Here is a 21,851-nt window from a genome sequence, read left to right on the forward strand (position 1 = left end):
AACAATCACATTAGTAGCTATGAGGGAAATGAAGAGTAAAACTATCAACCCACACCCACTGAAATGACTATTGCCAGACAAACAATCACAGATCAGGACTGGAGAAACTGGAACTCTCATCCATCTTTGTTCATGGGCACGTAAATTGGCACAGCTATTTTGGAAAACAGTTTTGCAGTTTCCAAAAAGCCCGTTTATATGGACAAGGGTTGTTACAGCAGTTAAGGTGCCCCTTGGAACACCTGCATCCCATATTGGAGTATCAGTCCAGCTCCTTCATTTCTGGCCCAGCTTCCTGCTAATGCTCCCCCTGGGAGGCAGAGACGATTGTCCTTGTGGGAGACCGAGACTGTGTTCGTGACTCCAGGCTCCAGCCTGCCCAATCCTGGCTTTTGCAGGCATTTGGATAGTGAACCAGCAGATGGAAGACCTCTCTCTCTCCTCCCCCCTTTCAAATAAAATTAAGATACAACAACAATTTTTTTTAAAAAAGCAAATGTACCATAGATCCCAATAATTCCACTCCTGTATATCTGCCCTAGAGAGAGGGAAAATGTATATGTTCTCCAAGACTTGCACATAAATATTCATAGCAGCATTATTGATAACTAAATCCTAGAAATAATCTAAATATTCACCAACTATTGAATGTATAACCATAATATATTTTATACATGTATTGATAAATGTATATTTCTATGCATACATATTTTAACATATTTTATATATCCATGTTAAAATTACATTTTAATGAAGTTTTGTAAACTATCTATGAGGATATTTTTTAAAGTTCATGGAAAATGGCATTAAAAGATAAGATTATTTTGGCGCAAAAAATTTACAAAATCTAAACATAGTTTTTTATAGTATGCATTTCTGTCAACTTTTGGAAGACCCTTTGCATGTATTTTAACACATTTTAAAAAAATGTGTTAAACATTTTAACACATACCCTTTTATGTATTTTAACACATTCATTTAACATTCAATTTGTGTGCATATTTATACATATATATAAATGATTTCAAATTATCACCTCTTCAATTTTCAGTGTAGATACACATCTGGATTTAAATTCCATCTCTACCACTTCTTAGCTCTATGCTCCTGGGCTATGAAACCTCTCTGAGTCTGCACCAGTTAAAACATGGACCCAAATACACACCTTTCAAGATGGTGGGATTAAATGAGATAAAACATGGGAAATGCTTAGCACTGGGCTGACACAGTGTCTGTCCTTAATAAATCATACCTTGCATTACTGTCTGTATTTTGGAGATGTTTTTGTTTGCTTGTTTGTTTTTGCAAATCTAGTTATTTCCCTAATACTCTGGTACGGAGAAGCCATTTGTGTGGTGGAGCACTTGCAGCGACTAGCCTGACTTGAAATTTTTCACCTAATTTCTCAGAGTCTCAGTTGCCAAAATCTGTAAATGAGGGGCAGGTTATTCACCTCAAAGGAGTTACAACTAGGGGAAGTATAAGAAAGTGCTTTGTAAACAGCCAGGCACAATACAATTGCAAAGCACCATATTACAATGGTCCTCTGTGTCCATTCCTACCAGTCCACCCACGATATGTTTATGGGAGAACCTGAATAACCACCCAGAGAATACTGTGGAGTCTACTTCTCAACCCCTAAGACTACAATGAAAGAAACTGTTCATGGTCATGGCAGTGGTGGAGACAAGTCATTTTCAAATTAAATCGTACTGCCTGTTTGAACACAAAGTGAAAAGAACTGTGCTGCTCCCTGTCTGAAACATCCTCTGTGTGTCCTCAAGAGCTATCAGGCTCTGCTAAATATGGCCCTGGCCAGTGTGCTAATAATCCCCGCTGGTTCTGGGACCTCCATCCACCACTGATGTGACATTCTTTGTGTTCAAATGTCTAGCTGACGTCTGATGCTTAAAACAGCCCATGCTTTCACCCTCTCTGCATTGTCACAGCCCTGCATCACCAGTCTTAAAAGGCTACGGCAGCCACTCCTAGCACCAGTTGCTGACCTGCCTGCCCACTTGCCTCCCTGCCTGCGTCTGGCTGCCTTGAATGCCTGGATCTTCAAGCTCCTTGTGGGTCTGACAAAGCAGGGACCATGTCTACCTTTGGCTACAGAAGAGGACTTAGTAAATATGAATCCATAGACGAGGATGAACTCCTGGCTTCCCTGACAGCTGAGGAGTTGAAGGAGCTAGAGAGGGAGCTGGACGACATTGAACCTGATCGCAACCTTCCTGTGGGGCTAAGGCAGAAGAGTCTGACGGAGAAAACTCCCACAGGGACGTTCAGCAGAGAGGCGCTGATGGCCTATTGGGAGAAGGAGTCTCAGAAACTCTTGGAGAAGGAGAGGCTGGGGGAGTGTGGAAAGGTAGGCTCTCGGGACTTTTCCTTGGCTGCCCCCACTTCCCCACCTCCACCCCAAACCCAGGCACCTGAGATGTCTCTAACTTCTCAGTCCTTATCACTTTAATTTTCTGTAACTCACCCGTACCTGCTACTGAAAATTTTCCAATGCTTAAATTGCCATGTAACATCCACAGCCACCCAATCGATCTTAACAGGTAAAATGAGTGACTTAAAATGGGAAAATAACTCACAGCCAAGGTGTGGGTTTAATTATTTTCCAAACATGTCTTAGCGGAGTGATAAGTAGGTGATGTGGCATAACATAAATGCTGGTACTTTGAAGAGTTTGTGGAAAAATAGAACTAAATGATAGGTTTACTTGGATGCAAAAGATTTTTGAAATTATACATGGCTTTTTCACAATTCGCATTTTCCATGAACTTTCTGAATACTCATTGTGTGCATATACAATATGTTTCTTTCAGCTAAGTTCATTTATTTTCTTTTTAAAGACGAAAAAAGAGAAATCTGGTGGCTTTGAGTGTGATAGCGGTTACCATAAGAATAGCTTTGACTTTCCAACATTGAGAGGTGTGAGCTGCGGGGAGGTCAGGGACTGGGAGTCAGGGGGGCCTTATTTCTAGTCCTGCTCTGTCCTGAAACTCTTAAGCCTTGAACAGTCGCTTCTTCGGGGTTCTTTTCCCTTCTTTTCCCGTGTCTGCCCAGGGAGGGAGTCAGATTCATTGTTTCTTCTGTGAACCAAGAACTCAGAGTTAAAATGTACATGTGCTTGCGCACATGTCCACAACATTTGCATACAATTTCAAAATGACGACACACATCCTAAACCCAGCTGAGGACCCGGGTTAACTATGCCTATGCACACGATCCCTACGAGTCCTTTCAGCTTTTCAGTGGTGACTCTGAGGCCAGGACTTGTGCTTATATCGAAGCTCGGGCTTTTTGAGCTGCTGTGTACTGCCAGAAAACGATTACTTTGAATTTGCCATGTGAGCCATTTACCGGAAGGAAATTCAGAAGAGTATGCTCTGGGCAAGTAGTTATAGCAATGAAATGTTTGTCTAAGAGAGAAATTCCTGAAATTGTGGCAGAACGTAGGCCAGGAACAAGTTCAAAACGCTTGTGATCTGTTGAAATCGTCTAAAATCAACATGGGCCACGCCAATGGCAAGGCTACCACAGTACTAACTGGGTGCTGTCGGATGCTTGTGAAGGGACGAGGTGTAGGCCCATTTGCACCAAGATAAATGTGAATTCTGTCCATGTCAATCATTGCAGGAAGGGCCACTGGGATCAGGCCAGGGTGTACCAAGGCCACAGTGGCTGCCTGGATTGAAGAGCTAGAAGGAGAGGAGAGAAGAAAAGACACACATGAGATTAGCCAGGATCTCAGCCAGTCAACTCCTCCCAACCTTAATTTGAAAAGGCTTTCCTTTCTCTGATGTGGGAATGAACATCAAACATCTGGTGAAATACAATGGCCTTTTTATTACAGTTATTAAAGAATTTTCTTTATCAAGACAAGAACATTATCCTCTAGGACAAATAGCTCACTGTAGCAGTAACCCAACAAAGGCATTTTAATATCACATTGTCAGGAGGGCAGTGAGAATCAAAGGGTGAAGCCTGTTGTCAGCTGTTGATGGAACTCACCTGATCCTGCCAACAGGCTGCTGCTCCCTGCCAATGGCTTATCAGCTCAATTAGAGAGGCCGCTGTGCTGATGAACTTTGAATCCTCTCTCGGCTAGTTCACTTTTCTCCCACCACACTTTCCCTGCTGGCCAGTTGTCTCTGTCGTCACCAGAAGGGCTGAGCAGAAGAAGCTGATGGAGGGTGTAAATCCATTTCCACCACAGCAAAAACTCAAAGCAGCTGAGGGCTGGCGTGTGCGTGTGTGGTGGGGGAGCAGCTGCAGAAGGGAAAGGCAATGGTAGCACAGACCGTGAGAAGGAGCTGGAGGTCTGAGTGGTCAGGGTGCTGGCTCTGTAACAGTTTCTGAAAACACTGCAATGGCTGTCAAATGAAAATCTGCCCAGCTGGGTTTACACAAAGTAGGCTGTGTTAGAGCACCAAGGGGCCCTGGGAACCCGTCGGTCTGCTTCCCTAGCTTGAGTATTTGCTGGATTGTAGGCACTAGTGCCAGTTTCTCCACATGATCTCATTTCATTCTTACATTCTACACATGAGAACTGAGATGAGGCGAAGTTAAGAAACTCGATGAAGACTAGCAGCTTGTAAGTAGAACTGAAATTCAAATTCAGCTCTATTGGCACAGAACCACAGCTCTCAAGTATGTATGCTAGACCAATGGCCATCTGCAGCACCTAGGAACTTTTTAGAACTGCTAATTTTTCACAAAATGCCGAATGAGAAACTCTGGGGATGGGACCCCCAATCTGTGGTCTAGCAAACCCTCAAGGTGACTGCGACACATACCAAAACTGTGACGCTCAGAACCACTCAACTATAGTTTCCTTAAGACCCAGGTGGGTTTAGTGACTTGTCGAAAGTCAAACACTTCTTTATGGGCAGAACCAGAACCAGAACCAAAAAAGACAAGCATCTTGCCACCTTGTTCATTGCAATGATGCTAGGGAGAGGACCAGGACAAATGCACCAACATTCCCCTTCTCTTCATTCAGCCTCATTGCCACTTCCCCCTCCACCTTCCCTCCCTATCCCCACCTTCCCACCTCCATTCTCCAAAGAATTGGCCTCAAATCCAAAACAGTGGCCTTTTGGAGATCTATATAATTTTTAAAAGAAGCGAGGTTTGGTTTTTGCAACCTCCTACCTCCCTTCTCTAGACCCATTTCTCTCTTCTTGGTGCTCTTCTTCCAAATATCCACCTCTTAAGTGATTGACCATCTCAGATGGTCCAGGACCATCTACAGATGTTAGCCCCAAAAATCCTGCATACTCAGAAATTCCTTGAACTCAGGCAAATAGGGTAACCATCTGTCCTCCAACGCCCACCTGCCCCTATCAATACTTTTTCCTAGGTCTAGATTCTACTCTCTGTGGTTATTGATCAATGTCAGCTTAGATCCATTTGGTCAACAAATATTTATTGAAGCCCTACTACATGCTAAGCATTGTGCTAGGTGAGCAAAGCAGACAGGGCCCTTGCTCTCACCCAATTGTCTATTGGAGAAATGACAAATAAAGTGCAATAAATACTGGGGGTGGGGGATAATGATGCATGAAAATATGTTACAGGGATAATGTGAAGGCTTTCTGGATGAAGTGTAATTTAAATGTCACAGGACAGCTCATATTGCTGGAGAGCAGTTTTAGATATTATTTTTCCAGGTACATTTTGATGGGAAAACAGCTCTTGCAGGCAGAGCCTAAAGAGCATTAAACAACCAAAGGGGATGAAAGTTAACAGTGGCATAAAAGATAGTACACCTTGGATTTTGAGACACTTTTCCTTCAAATACTAAAACAACTAAAAATGTGCATTGACAGACACACACACATATACTCAGCTGACACAAGGGAAAGGGATTTGGGGTGGTGTGGGGGTGAGGTGAACTCTGCCTACAATTCTTCTTTCCGTCAATTAATCCATTTGCTCCACTTCTGGGCACATATAAAGCTTCCTGACCCTCCTCATAGAGAATGAGAGGCTTGGTTATAGCCCAACTTATTCTTTTGAGCTGCTGGGTTATGACTTCCAGCCATCTGCCACCAAACATCACACACACACACACACACACACACAGGCACACACACACACGCAGTGTTCCTCTCCCTGTTGCTCCTGAAGAAGTGAGTAAATTAAGACTGGACTAGTCATCCCAGGAGTGCCTGACCCCTTCCCCAGGCCATCACTTGGTGCCTGCCACTCCAAACAAGTGGATAACTCAAAGCTATTTTGTGATCGCAACTGGGCAAACAAACCTGGAGACAAGTGTGGTTTTCCAAAGCTCATCCACGTGCCTTGGGCAGCAGCAGGCCTTAGGGTCAAAAAGAATTTTCTATATAGGGAGAAGAAAGAATATGCTTCCAGGACAGAGAGTGCCCCGGGGCTTTAGAGAAGGTAAGGAGAACTAAAAAGACTGCATGAGGAAAAATTGGATTTTGGCAATAATCTCGAGACTTTTTTAATCACAAAAGATAACAAGAAAAAAAGAAAGTCACTTGGGCTTCATTACACAGCAAGTCCTATATACAGGAAGGACAAAGATATAATGAAATTCTGTTTACTTGAAAGCCTTCCATAATTGATACATTTTAAGTAATTGAAGCCCATCAGAATGAGCAGTGGCTTTCTTCAACATTTCTTTTTTAAGATTTATTTATTTGAAAGGCAGAGATACAGAAGGAGAGAGGAAGAGACACAGAGAGAGAGAGAGAGATCTTCTATCCCCTGGTTCTCTCCCCATATGGCTGCAATGCCAGAGCTGCACAACAGCCAGAGCTTGGCTGATCTAGTCAGGAGCTAGGAGCGTCTTCCAGGTCTCACACGTAAGTGCAGGGACCCAAGTATTTGGGCCATCTTCCACTGCTTTCCCATGTACATTAGCAGGGAGCTGGATTAGAAGTGGAGCAGCCGAGAGGGATATGGGCACTGCAAGCAGTGGCTTAACCCACTACACCACAGCAGCCAGCCCCTGCTTCAAGATTTTCTACCATTCTCTGCTATTCCACATTACTGGCCAGATCTAGTGCTTTCCAAGGATGGTTCTCTTTCCCACCTGGTCTCCTGCAGTCCATCTCATTTAACCCTGAGCTAGCCAAAAGTTTCAAGTTGCTGTGCCCAAAAGAGTGACCTGAGTATTTTTCTGCTTGGACCTGGAGTTTGACTTCCTGCTGCCCAGAGCAGCAGCAACCCCTTTTCCAGATCAGGAACAGGTGGAGAAGCCCCTCTCAGGTGCTGTGGAGCCTCGTAGTCCCTGTGCCCAGCTCTGTTGCTGAGTAAATAAATGCTATAGGGAGCGAATGACACCCCTGCTTTGTCTTCACCGAGACAAGGCAGACAAAGAACACATGGCTCCTGTCACATCTGCTATTGACACAAATTTGGGGAAGAATTTTTGAGCATTAAATAGGGGAATTCATTTACACGTTACATATTTTTGTTGTCATTTGTTTGTTTGGTATGGAGAAATAAAGAAGAACAGGGGCGTGATTCCAGAAGGAAAGGTTAAATTTGCCAAATATAAGGAGCAAGGAGTTAAAAAGGTCAACTCTGGGAGTCAAGAGAGAGAAAAATTTATCAAATGTTTTCAAAGTCAGGGTTCCAACTGATTTATTCAAATTGGCAAAACGATAACATATTTCTATTCAATAAGTTGAACTTTGGATATCTGTACAACACAAAAGAAATGTTTGTAGAAACAGCTATTGATGGTTATGCAACAGAACGTTAACCTTGGTCACACGAATTGGAGAAATCAGAAGCAGAGTATTGTTAACTGTTTTCATTGTAGACTTTCCTATTTCTTGCCAGGAATTACTTTTTTTAAAAAAGATTTATTTATTTATTTGAAAGTCAGAGTTACACAGAGAGAGAAGGAGAGGCAAAAAGAGAGAAAGATCTTCCATATGCTGGTTCACTTCCCAATTGGCTGCAATGGCCAGAACTGCAGCGATTCAAAGTGAGGGGCCAGGAGCTTCTTCCAGGTCTCCCACTTGGGTGCAAGGAATCAAGGAACCTGGGCCATCAGCTACTGCTTTCCGAGGCCACAGCAGAGAGCTGGATGGGAAGTGGAGCAGCCGTGTCTCAAACGGGTACCCATATGGGATGCCGGCACTGCAGGCGCTGGCTTAACCCGCTATGCCACAACGCTGGCTCCCTTGAATTACTTTTGCAAATTAAACGAATGTGTTTAAAAATGCTAATAAAGACAACATGTTCTTTAGGTTGCAGAAGAAGACAAAGAGGAGAGTGAGGAGGAGCTTATCTTCACTGAGAGTAACAGTGAAGTTTCTGAAGAGGTGTACACTGAAGAGGAAGAGGAGCAGGAGGAGTCCCAGGAGGAAGAAGACAGTGAGGAAGAGGACAGTGAGGAAGAAGAAGGAGCAATCGAAACTGCAAAAGGTATCAATGGAACTGTCAATTGTGATGGTGTCTGCGCTGACAATGCTAAGCCAAAGATATTTAAAAGTCAAATAGAAAACATCAACCTGACCAATGGCAACAGTGGAAGGAGGGCAGAGTCGCCGGCTGCCACACACCCTAGTGGACGGAGGACAGAGTCGCCGGCTGCCATACACCCTAGTGGAAATCCTACAGTCATCGAAGATGCTTTGGAAAAGATTAAAAACAACGACCCCGACACCGTCGAAGTGAACTTGAACAATATAGAGAACATCACAACGCAAACCCTCACCCGCTTTGCTGAAGCCCTCAAGGACAACACGGTGGTGAAAACATTCAGTCTGGCCAACACGCACGCGGACGACAGCGCAGCAATAGCCATTGCGGAAATGCTCAAAGTCAATGAGCACATCACCAACGTCAACGTCGAGTCCAACTTCATAACGGGAAAGGGCATCCTGGCCATCATGAGAGCGCTGCAGCACAACACGGTGCTCACGGAGCTGCGCTTCCACAATCAGAGGCACATCATGGGCAGCCAGGTGGAGATGGAGATCGTCAAGCTGCTGAAAGAGAACACGACGCTGCTGCGGCTGGGGTACCACTTCGAGCTCCCCGGACCAAGAATGAGCATGACGAGCATTCTGACGAGAAACATGGATAAGCAGAGGCAAAAGCGGATGCAAGAGCAGAAGCAGCAAGAAGGGTCTGATGGAGGAGCCAATCTTAGGACCAAAGTCTGGCAAAGAGGAACGCCTGGCTCCTCCCCATATGCCTCTCCCAGGCACTCGCCCTGGTCATCCCCCAAACTCCCCAAGAAAGTCCAGACAGGGAGGGGCCGGCCTCCATCTCCTGTGGCCACACCCCCTCCTCCTCCTCCACCCCCTCCCCCACAGAGGCTGCCACCTCCTCCTCCACCCCCGCCCCCTCCTCCTCCTCCAGAGAAAAAGCTCATCACTAGAAACATTGCAGAGGTCATCAAACAGCAAGAGAGTGCCCAAAGGGCATTACAAAATGGACAGAAAAAGAAAAAAGGGAAAAAGGTCAAGAAACAGCCGAACAATATCCTAAAGGAAATAAAGAATTCTCTGAGGTCCGTGCAAGAGAAGAAAATGGAAGACAGTTCCCGACCTTCTACCCCGCAGAGATCAGCTCATGAGAATCTCATGGAAGCAATTAGAGGAAGCAGCATAAGACAGCTAAGGCGGGTAAGTAACCTGAGAGCGAACATCCAGGCACAGAGCTAGTCAGTGGGTCGGCGGCCAATGCGTGGTGGCACCAAAGTTGCTTTTCAGATGCTGGTTAGTATTTCAGCTGTCTGGGTATGTGAGAGCAAGTGTACCCAGTCTGAAACATTAGGGCAGGAGCACAAGTGAGCACATTTCCATTTGACAGCTACTGGGCCTCCTTCTTGGTGTCTCAGTCCTCTACCTTCCAGGACCATTTAAGACACTCCAACATTTAAAAACCCCAATTTCTCTAAAGAAAAATCAGACAGTATAACATTTCAAAATGATTCATTCACCACTTGTTAAACATTTTCCCAGAGTTGCATGTGATTTCAGACTTAATAATGTAAACTTTGGAAACCATGCAGCAAATCATTAATCTGTGCTGAGTTCTTCTCAGAGAATACTGCTAGAGACATACCCTACAGATATTTTCCGCTTTATCATTTGTGTTGTTTCATTGAAGAAAATTCCCTGTTTTGTAGGTGGAAGTTCCAGAAGCTCTACGATAAATGCAGGATCTGTGGAAGAGGATGCAGAACTGTTTTTGGTGGCATCAAATAAAACGCATTGTGAGATGTTTCTAAGATAGCTTCTTCAATTTGAAGTGTTCCTCGACTTTACAAAGAATTTTAAGAAACAATCAGCATGTTTCTTCTGTAAATATGAAAATAAACTTTTTTTATTTTACAAGATTTGTATTGGCAAGAAGCAGTTAAAGATGCTCTTCATATCTCTGAATGTGTTGGGAACTCTGAGCTGTAACAAGGTAATGAAATGTGCTGTTATTTTTATAATCCCAATAAATTTAGATTGAGGGTTTTTTCCTTTTTTTAAAGCTAAACTAATATTTTCCTGTGCATTTATACACCTGTCAGGAATGTATGCAACCTTGCAGATTATTAAAAATATTACATTCTCACCCAGAAAGAATTTGGGTCCTTAGCATTTGCCTTTCTTTGTGTCTTCATGTACAAAAAATCTGATCAGATTTCTTTCTAAAGGACTGGTATAAAGAACGTCCTTAAAATATTCTTTTGGTAATAACAGGCTGAGGAAAGAACCTCCAGTGTGGCTGTTACCATTCTGGATTCATTGACGTTGGACCCAGATGAAAAGCTGATGCCCCCCCCCCCCATTTCCAGAAGGCTGACAGGGGTCCAGAAGTCAATTCATTCATTGATTATTAAAATCAACTACTTATGGAAAGAAAAAAAGTTGGAAATTAGGAATTTTCTTGAGAGAGAGGAAATCCGTGCTGGAAGAATGACAGGAAGATAAACTCTCTAAATCCAGAGTTACCTTGTAGCAGATGATGGAGATGTACTCTGAAGTCTACCCTTGAAGTCTGCTGGGACAAGCCTTAGCCCAGTGGATCTCAGCCATTTTTTTAAGTCCCATACACATCGTGGTGATGCCAACCTCCACAAACTCACCTTAAGGTGATTCCCAGCAATCATTCCACTCTATCCTCTGTCACTCAAGAAGTGTTAAAGTCCAATGAGAGAAAGACCTGTGGGACAGTACCTTTACTCCATTCTAGTGCTCCATGCTCAATTACAAAAGCTATAAATCTTCTGTAAAGTCCTTTGTATTAACTGTGATTAGTGATGTATCCTTTGTATCCTGCAGATTAGAGCAATGGTCTTGGCAGGCTCCCTGGGCCGCCCATTCGACAATTGTTTGCATTGTGTGAAGAGCTTTGGATTTTCTCCAATTAAGAGGATTGTGCTTCACTAGAAATTTCTCCAATCGTTCTTGGATCCATTTATTTTTGTCTGTTTCTATGGTTGAGCCATTCTCTTTATCAGTAATAATAACTACTGATATAGCCACTTAAAGAGTTCCGGAGGTCCAGGAGCTGTCAGTGACCTGGCTTGGTGTGAGGGGGCTGGCAGGTGACTGACAGTTTCTGAACCAAGTTAGCTACTGCACTTTTCCTAACGACATTAAATAGATGAGGAAACTGAGGTGCAGAAATGTTAATTTTGCAGTGAGTTGAATGTGGGTGTCTCTGACTCTAAAACCCATGCCCCTTCTGCATCACTGCACCTTGCTGCTTCCATCCAGACTCAAATCTCCAACCACCACCCCACCACCACCACTGTTAAAACAGCAGTGGGGATTCTCTTTCCTTTTGGAGTGAATTCTGTTTCTATTAGTATTGGCAGTTTGTTAAGGAAGTAAAACCTACAGTTTAGGTTTTTTAAAAGGGGTGTGTGTGTGTGAATTTAGAACAGAAACCCAGACAGACCATACTTTACCCTGATTCCTCCTTGTGTGCAAGCAAACTGAAGGGGAGGAATGAGAGGTGAACAGCTTCCAGCTCCATTCTGATGATGCAGAGCAAGTGTTTGCTAATCATCCTGGTTGCTGAGGCAACAGTGCAGGAATCCCAAAAGCGGACTGGGTGGCAGCTCTCCTGAGAGAGCAGGGAAAGGCTAGTATTTTTGTTGCCAGCAGCAGGTTAGGGTGGAGAGCTTGACCAGGTTTCTGACCAGAAGTGAGTGATAATGAGACATATTTTCTCCTATGCATTTTATTTTATTATTTTTTGAGATAGCATATTTTAAATTTCCATTATAGCCAAAGGCTTATTGGCCTCACTAAATAAACAGTTTATTTATTTTTATTTTTTTTAACAGGCAGAGTGGACAGTGAGAGAGAGAGAGACAGAGAGAAAGGTCTTCCTTTGCCGTTGGTTCACCCTCCAATAGCCGCCGCAGCCGGCGCGCTGCGGCCGGCGCACCGCGCTGATCCGATGGCAGGAGCCAGGTGCTTCTCCTGGTCTCCCATGGGGTGCAGGGCCCAAGCACTTGGGCCATCCTCCACTGCACTCCCTGGCCACAGCAGAGAGCTGGCCTGGAAGAGGGGCAACTGGGACAGAATCCGGCGTCCCGACCGGGACTATAACCCGGTGTGCCGGCGCCACTAGGTGGAGGATTAGCCTATTGAGCTGCGGCGCCGGTTCAAATAAACAGTTTAAAAAATAAAAAGTGAAAAGAAAATAGTCCAGCAAAAAAACAGGCACTGGCTATACACAATAATCAAAGGAAAAGATATTCAACTTCATTCATATAAAGTAAATTTAAAAATAGTCATAAAATAAAAGGCTGCCCTGGTAGAGTATTTTGTGCCTTGGGAGACAGCTGAACGCACTTACTAAGCACTTCCCAAAATAAAGATAAGGATGACAGATCAGAGACTAAATGAATCCATTTATCATTTGGGAATGATTTTGTTCCAGAATCCAGCACTGCAAACGTACAAGATACCATGATGGTCACTATTCAGCACAGCACGGACATCCTAGTTCATACTCTCAGCAAACTCACAGAGTTGGTATGAAAGCTCATTAGCTCATCCTCTATTAAGAGCTTTTAACTCACTGGGAAAGAGGGTGTCCAAGACCAGATAAAGTGTTTAGGCTATGATTTATATGTACATGTCAATCTCTGAAAATACACCTCATCCTAATTTGCAATGGCGCCAGAATGCTGAGTCTCATTTGCTTCACAGGCCCTGCTGCTGTTGGTATTTAATAACTCAGTGTCAGCAGGATCTTGATTTAATAACTTTCCTGAGAGAGTTGCTACCAGTGAGTGAAGGGAAGAGGCAATAATGGTTGCAGTATCCATAATGACATGCACTAAAGACGGGGGTAAACTGATATTCTCTTGAAAAGACCTCACAACTACTTCCTTTCATGACAAAGTTCTGCCCTTTTGTTTCTGAGAGGTTCTTCAGGTGGACCCTTATTTCCATTAATCACCAATTAGTATGATATTGAAAGCTAAGAGCATGCACAAAACTCAGCAACATGGTACTACAATGCACGTACTTAGCTTCCACAAATATTTTCTGAGTAACTGAATGTTCCAGATCCCCTTCTGGACACCTGAGATGCACAGTGAACCAAGGAGATGAAACCCCTGTCCTTGGGGAACTTACATGCTAGGGCAAGGAGGGAACAGCACCACTCCTTCATGAATCCATGTATTTACTTATCCGTTGGCCCCTATCTATGAGGCACTATGTTCTGTGCTGGGGAGACCAGTTCAAATTAGAAAGTGTCCTCCAGCTCAAAGCACAAGGAACCCTAGGGAAACCAACTCCTCTAGAAGAGTTACAACACTCTTCTTAGTTCACAGTTTTGCAAAAACAGCTGTAGGATGGATTTGGTCTGTGAGTCACAATTTACCATAGCCCTTTGACTTAACAGGCATAACAGGGTCAAGGGAAGCTTCTCAATGGTGGTGACACCTAATGATTTTTAAAGAAAAGACCATCACTTGTGTGTGTGTGTGTGTGTGTGTATGAGAGAGAGAGAGAGAGAGAGAGAGAGAGAGAGAATATCTAAAGATAGAGGTGTTTGAAGTTTGAAGAAACAGGGTAGCACAGAGAATGGCTGAAAACTATGGGATTTAATGTAATTCTGTAAAAACAATTTGGCAAAAAGTTAATATTCCATTTTTTTCTAGTGTTGCCACTTTTGGTGGGTTAAGAATACTAAACAGACATATGTTGTATAGTTTCTGCATGAGCTTTTCTTTTTAATAAAAATATTAGATGTGATCATTAAGAAAAATCAGAACATAAATGTACATCTAAGCAAAAGAACATATAGAATCTCCATAACTCACATACACAAAATGGCTGTTGACCCTTTAGTGTATGTCTTTTTAAATCCTTAATGCATATCTGAACATGTACACGACTACTTTTTCCACAAATAGGAGAAGATAGTTTACATATCATTATACAATCCACATTTTATTTAAGCAATTACAGTAACTGTTGAATATGTAGATTATTTTGACTGTTCCAGCTCATCCCTTATTACTTAGTTATTCCAACTTGTAGCTTTTCCAAAGATCCCTAGGAAAAAAGATTGGAAGATTAGAGCTAAAAAGCTGTCTTCCAGACAGGTGAGGGTTGTGAGGCATCAATGTTGTATACAAAACTGGAAATTAGGGGTTAACCACATTGTCGTGTTTACCAAGTTTCTCTAGGCCAGATGCTAAGCCTATTTGGCCCACAGATGTGTATATTAGCAAAATGCTTTTCAGAAAGTCAGGAAAATATTCTACATCTGCATAAAAAGACTGGCATGGAACACAACCTGAGCTACTCAATTATGAAAGCCACAAGGAACAGTGAAAGATTGCAAGAGGAGTGGCATGATGTTTATATAGATTTTTAAAATACAATTCATGTAACTGAGAAATGGAAGGGTGGATTCAATGAGGCCTAGGCTGGGAGCAGAAGAGTAATTAGACTGCTGTAATGATCTAAGAATGAAGGGATGCCAACTTGAAGCATGAATGAATGCTACCTAGGTTTAGAGATCAGAACAAACAGAACAGCAATTAGGAAAGCATAAACTCCATAGAATCTAGTTGCTAGTTGAATGTAGGGAGCAGGGGGCAAAAAACAAAGGAGTCTAGATTGACATCTGCATTCCTGGCTGAGCCATATGGGTGGTCCCAAATCTCACAAAATGGGATAAGGAATATAGTACAGGCAGGTTCTGGAGTTCAGTTTAAAATACATTGCCTCTGCATTACCTGTCCATTTGAATGGATGAGTCTGGAACGTTGGGGTAATTTTGCTGGAAGTAAGGATTTGGAGGTCATGTAGTATAAGTGTCATTTGAAGAGATGGGTTTGGGAGTGGGAATTTGGCACAGCACTCAAATCACCATTTGAGACACCTACATTCCTATATTACAGTACCTTGTTTGAGTCTTGTCTACACTGCTTCCGACTCATTGTCCTACAGACGTGCACCTTGGGAGTAAGCAGATGATGCCTCAAGCACTTGGGTCCCTGCCACCCACATGGGAGACCCAGATGGAGATTCCAGCTTTGGCCTGGCTTAGCCTTGACTGTTGCAGCCATTTGGGGAATGAACCAGCAGATGGAGGATTTTTCTCTGTCTCTCCAATAAAATGAAAATAAAAGTCCTCCCCCCGCTTAAAAAGCAGGAGTTTGGATATGAGAGAGAGAGTGTGTGTGTGTGAAGAACAGCAGAGACAGTATGGCCAAAGAGGACAGAGAAACCAGAGGAGAGTCATGTTGCAAAGCAGAGAGCTACACTAAGCAAGGAGCCATTAACAGAAAAAAAAAAAAATTAGGGAATTACAGATACCGAAAGTGTCCACTTTATTGGCCTTGGTGAGAGCAAATTTACAGGATGGTGGAGATGGAAATTAGATCATAGGGGTCAAGTGCATGACTCACCAAGATGAAGGGTATTTTGCATAGTTTCAAACAATGAGTATGCTGCTGCCATAGAGAATCAGAGGGTCACAAAATCTCAGAATAAAAAGTCACATCTTCCTGGTATGTCATTTTTACTTGACAAGAGAAAAATATTTAATATATAAAAAGTATTTTATGTATGAACTTATATCTAAGATAAAGTCAACTGGAAACTTCATCCAGAAGTGACAGCTCAATGTCTTCAAGATTCCGGAGAATTCCTTGATGGATGGAAGGATGGGGCTGAAGGTTTATCAACATAGGGTCATCCTTGGGTCCATATTCTACACGTGCATCTGGTGAACCTATGATTAATGCTTGTATCCCAAAGCACATGAACCACATCATCCCCTTTTCTTGATTTCTATATTCAATATTGCATGGAAATTTGGGAAACTAAGTTGGGATTGACATTACAGTGATACAAATGTCTTCAAATTGAACATGAGATACTCTGTTGTTAAAATCCTCTATCAGAGGTATTTTTCCCACCAGCTATTTTATCCCATATAAGTCTGTGTTTTCTTGCTAGTAAGTTATTCCATCCTTCCTTTTCTCACCCTCCTAGATGACTCTTGGGAATTTCACACAGTAAATTCATTTCTCTACCTCTTCCCAAAGGCAGTTCTAGTTTTATCTTTGCAAATCCAAACTGCTCAATGTGGTCAGAAGATCAAAAGGGCTTTTTATTTAACAAGAGTCACTCTAAATAAACAGCTGTCAATAGAATTTTTCACTCGTTGGAAAATGGTACATCTTCTCATTGACAACCACAAAAACCCTTGCTAAGTCACACAATCTGTTATCTGGATTAGTGCATTGATGTTGCTTTCTAATTAGTTTCTCCATCTCCATTCTCATTCACCCTCAATATGTCTTCAACATGCCAGAGTGATAATTTCCCAAAATGCAACCCTGATTACATCAGTTTCCTGCTTACAATGTTTCAGTGGTAATCCATTTTCTGTAAAGTCCAAATTCTCTTTTAGTACCTACTACATTTTGTCTTGCCTTAAATTATCTAAGTACATGTCTTAATGTTCCTCATATTCTACTGGGTTGATATCTGGGAGATCAGATACTATATCATATTTTGGTATCTTATAAATAGCAATAATACGATACAGATACCTAAATATATGGAGATAATTAGCTCAACAAAAATGGCACGACTGTATCTTCTCACTGCTCCCAAGGTGGCCAAATGGTATGGTATCCTTTATTTGTTTGTTTTTGAGCAATTATTAGATGTTTCATGGTGTTGTTCAGCTATGAAAAAAGTCCTAATCAGTCATTCATCTTGGAACTTCATTATAGAAAAGATGTTATTTTGAAAAGTTTATAATTAGATATGTTGCCATACTACAATGTTTCTAAGCCAAAAAGGGAGGATGAATGTTAGGCATTTTACCCTCAAATACTTGTAATATATACTACTGGACTCCAGGGAAACATGGTGAACACCCTAACAAAGTGAATTAGAATACTTATAATTGCAGTATTCTATGATTTCCACCTCTTGAGGATGAATATTGAGATTTATAGATCAATCCATAGATCGCGGTTGGGCAAATCAGACCAAAAATACCCCAGAATCAGAAAATGAATAGCCCATTTGGATGGCCAGATGTGGGGACACATCCACAGAACCAAAGAAAAATTCTTTATGCAGATACAGTCATTATCACCTTGCCCTAGTGGTGGTGCTGGTGAGCAGATGTGGGACATATGTAACCATGAGGTCCAATCAGAGCAAGAAGTGACCCAGACTTTGGCAACAAGCCTGGCTTATGGCTACTGAATACCATCCTTGAAAGTATAGGAGAAGGACAAGGTAAGCGGAACTGAATATCTGAACTAGCAGACTAGTAAAGAGAGTAGTTCAGACAGGTTGGGTAGACTCTTGGCATAAAAGAAGTCTATTAATCACTGGTTCGGTTTGGATAGTTCAAGAGTAAATGGCCTAGAACTCCTTATAGAAAATGGTTCCCCACTGTGGAGGTTGGCATTGGAGGATGGTGCACTAGGAAAGGGAACATCAAAGTCTTGGCACATTGTGTATAAACTGAAAACAATCCATATGCCTTCAATATTGCTATTACCCACAAATACATATTTCAAATTGAAAAGTTAAATGTTCATCCAGAAGGCTCACGGTTGAAAAATGAAGTTTAGAGAGGCAAGACTGGTCCTCAAGCCTAGGACACAGCAGGACCTAACCTTGGAGGCTAAGGGGTTCCAAGGAGTACATCATTAAGAAGCAGCCAATAGTGCACAGTTAGGAAACATGTTAGGCCCAGAGTTCTGTTCTTTTCTTTTCTTTTCTTTTTTTTATTTTTTTTTTTTATTTTTGACAGGCAGAGTGGACAGTGAGAGAGAGACAGAGAGAAAGGTCTTCCTTTGCTGTTGGTTCACCCTCCAATGGCCGCCGCAGCCAGCGCACCACGCTGATCCGATGACAGGAGCCAGGTGCTTCTCCTGGTCTCCCATGGGGTGCAGGGCCCAAGCACTTGGGCCATCCTCCACTGCACTCCCTGGCCACAGCAGAGAGCTGGCCTGGAAGAGGGGCAACAGGGACAGAATCCGGTGCCCCGACCGGGACTAGAACCAGGTGTGCTGGCGCCGTAAGGTGGAGGATTAGCCTACTGAGCCACGGCGCCGGCCTTCTTTTCTTTTCTTTTTTTTTTTTTTTTTTAAAGATTTATTTATTTATTTGAATGTCAGATACAGAGAGAGAGGAGAGGCAGAGAAAGAGAGAGAGAGTCTTCCATCTACTGGTTCACTCCCCAGTTGGCTGCAATGGCCGGAGCTGTGCCAATCCGAAACTAGGAGCCAGGAGCTTCTTCCAGGTCTCTCATGTGGGTGCAGGGACCTAAGGGCTTGGGCCATCTTCTACTGATTTCCCAGGCCATAGCAGATGGCTGGATCAGAAGTGGAGCAGCTGGGTCTCGAACCTGTGCCCATATAGGATGCCGGCACTGCAGGTGGTGGCTTTATTTGCTACGCCATAGCCATAGCATTGGCCCCAGGGCCTGCGTTCTAAGAATATTTGCATCTACTCTCTCTGACCCTGCTTCCTCATATCCCAGGGGGCACTGGCTGGGCTGAGGGGGAAAAAGGGGCTGTGTAGCCTTCAGTCAGGAAATTATTTGGCAAGCCAAAGACTGACAATTGGAAAATGGAATTACCATTCTCAAAATTCAACTGTCTCAGGAGGTGAAATTTTAATGGTCTTTAAAACCCTAACTCTTTAGTTCATTAGGCAAATTTTACTCTAAAGCTTAGGGTTTTACTTTGACCTGTAGTCTATCTGCATACTGGCTAACTTGCACTATTTTTCTGACAACAAATCAGTCTTTACAACAAATTGAGCAGGCTGTTAGCAATACAACCTTTTGGTGTCACATATTCAGAATTTTTAAAAATTATTCATATGACTGAAAACTACACTGGTCTCTCATCGAAATACTGTAATCATAAGTACAAACTGCTAAATTTCTCTCTTCCTGAATGAAATCCAAGATGACCTATTAATCACTGTATACACACACACACACAACAAATGATCTAGTCATTCTAGGTTACACTTCGCAAGTTGTGTTCTGAATTTATCATGGAATAGTTCCCCTTCATGCTGGAAAGGGCTGGTGGGAGTGGGAACACCCCAGTTTAAAAACCAATACATTCATGTGAACAAGTCAGTCAGCAAACAGCAGTTCAAAGGAATGCTTTACATTGAAGTAAAACTGGAAAAATGGAATAATTTAAAAAAATTATTTTCCGTTTATTTGATAGGCAGAGAGACAGAAATGGAGAGAGAGATCTTTCATCTGCTGGTTCATTTCCCCATTGCCCACAAGTGACGGGCCAGGTCAAAGCCAGGAGGGTACTCTGGCGCCGCAGCTCACTAGGCTAATCCTCCGCCTGCGGCACTGGCACTCCAGGTTCTGGTCCCGATTGGGGCGCCGGTTCTGTCCCAGTTGCTCCTCTTCTGGTCCGGCTCTCTGCTGTGGCCCGGGAAGGCAGTGGAGGATGGCCCAAGTGCTTGGGCCCTGCACCCTCATGGGAGACCAGGAGGAAGCACCTGGCTCCTGGCTTCGGATTGGCGCAGTGCGCTGGCCATGGCGGCCATTTGGGGGGAGAACCAACGGAAGGAGGACCTTTCTCTCTGTCTCTCTTTCTAAACAAACAAACAAACAAAAGCCAGGAGGGTAGAACTCAATGCAGGTCTCCCACATGGGTGGCACAGACCCCGTTACTTGTGCCATCACCCGGTCTCTCCAAGGTGGCTCACAGCAGGAAGCGTGATTGGAAGTGGAGGCAGAACTTGAACTGGCACTCTGATAAGGGATGTTGGTGTTCCAAGAGGCATAGTAACCACCTTGTTAGATGCTCATCCCAGTTTTTTATTTTTTTTAAATTACGTTGAAGGGAAGAAATGAGAGAACACACTTATTTACACCTATCTGTGAAAGAGTCTCTAGAAGTTAAGCTTCCACCTCCTGCAGCTCTTGCCTTTTCAACATGTTGCCAACTGAGAGTTGTGGAGACCAGGCAGGAGACTAGCAGTCAGCTGAAAACATCCTACTCAAGAGCAGCAAGGTAACACTCAACAACATCTTCATTTTTTTTCTAAATGCTGCCAAGAATTTTTGATGATTCTTTGCAGAAACACTCAAGAAAATTTAACAGAAACCTTGACCTGTCAGAACTTGAAGTGGATTACAATTCTTTTACTCCAGAAGTTGTCACTATAAAAGCTATTTTTAAAGAAATGAAAACTTTTTAAAAACATAAGCAAAAACCAAAACCAAAAAATGGCCATCAAATCCAAGTCATTCTTGACATCCATATATTAAAAGCCACCACTGGGTTGACAAAAGATAGCAAATGCTTAAGTTACACAGGCAGAGATTAAATTCACGAAGACTCTGAGATAATTCTAAATATATTCTTGTGTAATCAAATTTTTGAGCATTTGGGATTACACAAACATACTAGTTACCTAATCTGCTATTTCAAATGGAAAAAATGTTTTAACGGTGATGAAGTAGAGAATGCGGATCAGGAATAAGCAAAACCAAAAATTATAAAAACACTTTACTCACATATTCCAAAATTTGGAGGCTGTTCTAATCTCAAAACTTGGCCTTGACTTGCCTTAGTGACTGCTGGCTTAGCTGCCTCATGCTAACATATTTTCCTTCCTGTTGCATTTTTTTTTTTTTAAACAGAGCATGACAGCATTTCCCTTTGAGTCTTTGCTTCTGCATAAACAGAAAAATCTCAAGCCTTCCACATTTAAGATAAAACTACTGGAGTTACATTTTTATTTTTCATCCAGACCATCACTGGTGTTTCAATCGCCACCATATAGGCAGAATACTAAGGTGGTTAAAGGTTTCTACTTAGACAGACTGGAGTTTGAGACCCAACTCTGCCACTTATTAGCTATTTACCTTTGGGTAAATTATTTGACATTTGTTTCATTTGCCTTGGCTGAAAAGTTGGAATATCTTGCTCATACAAAACATTTCATGTAGTGCCCAACACTTAAAGTGTTCCCACGAATACTGGTTAGTATTATGATGGGTGCTTTTCAATATGATCTAGGAACAAGGTGAGCACGGCCATGAGAATTTTGTTAGTTCTTTCCTTTTGATGGCTTCCTTGTTATCAGCAAGCCGTCCAAACTGAAAAGATGTATTACAGGACCTCTGCAGAGCAGGATATGCCTCAGGATGCGTCCCCAAGGAAGTCAGAAAGCAGTCTATGGTGGCAGTGACAAATTAGGTGGGCCTGTGTCTACTGTGTCCTCTGGGGAGTGTTTATCAGAAAAACACTTCTGCTGGCTGGTAACTGCGCTGCCACTACAAAGCAGGCGCAGTCTTTGAAGTTGTCCTTGCTCTTAGGAGAAGGTCATGCAATGTTCACTGAGCTC

At 42.8% G+C, this 21,851-nt stretch overlaps 1 protein-coding gene and 1 long non-coding RNA gene across 2 annotated transcripts; one reads left to right on the forward strand and one right to left on the reverse strand.

Moving 5' to 3' along the window:
* The first annotated feature begins 1,585 nt into the window (after positions 1 to 1,585).
* On the forward strand, positions 1,586 to 10,577 carry LMOD2 (leiomodin 2). The gene is made up of 3 exons (XM_002712092.6): positions 1,586 to 2,368; positions 8,241 to 9,626; positions 10,133 to 10,577. Exons 1-3 carry the CDS (start codon positions 2,096 to 2,098, stop codon positions 10,157 to 10,159), a joined length of 1,686 nt encoding a protein of 561 aa, XP_002712138.1. The 5' UTR covers positions 1,586 to 2,095; the 3' UTR covers positions 10,160 to 10,577.
* On the reverse strand, positions 3,665 to 4,278 carry LOC149127572 (uncharacterized). Its single transcript, XR_016231759.1, has 2 exons — positions 4,021 to 4,278; positions 3,665 to 3,707 (listed from the first exon to the last, which is right to left on the reverse strand). It is a non-coding gene; the product is annotated as an uncharacterized LOC149127572 (long non-coding RNA).
* Positions 10,578 to 21,851: the final 11,274 nt, after the last annotated feature.

This window comes from Oryctolagus cuniculus, chromosome 3, assembly GCF_051225735.1.
Source record: "Oryctolagus cuniculus isolate XC-2025 breed Fujian yellow rabbit chromosome 3, ASM5122573v1, whole genome shotgun sequence".
Lineage (NCBI taxonomy): Eukaryota > Metazoa > Chordata > Mammalia > Lagomorpha > Leporidae > Oryctolagus > Oryctolagus cuniculus.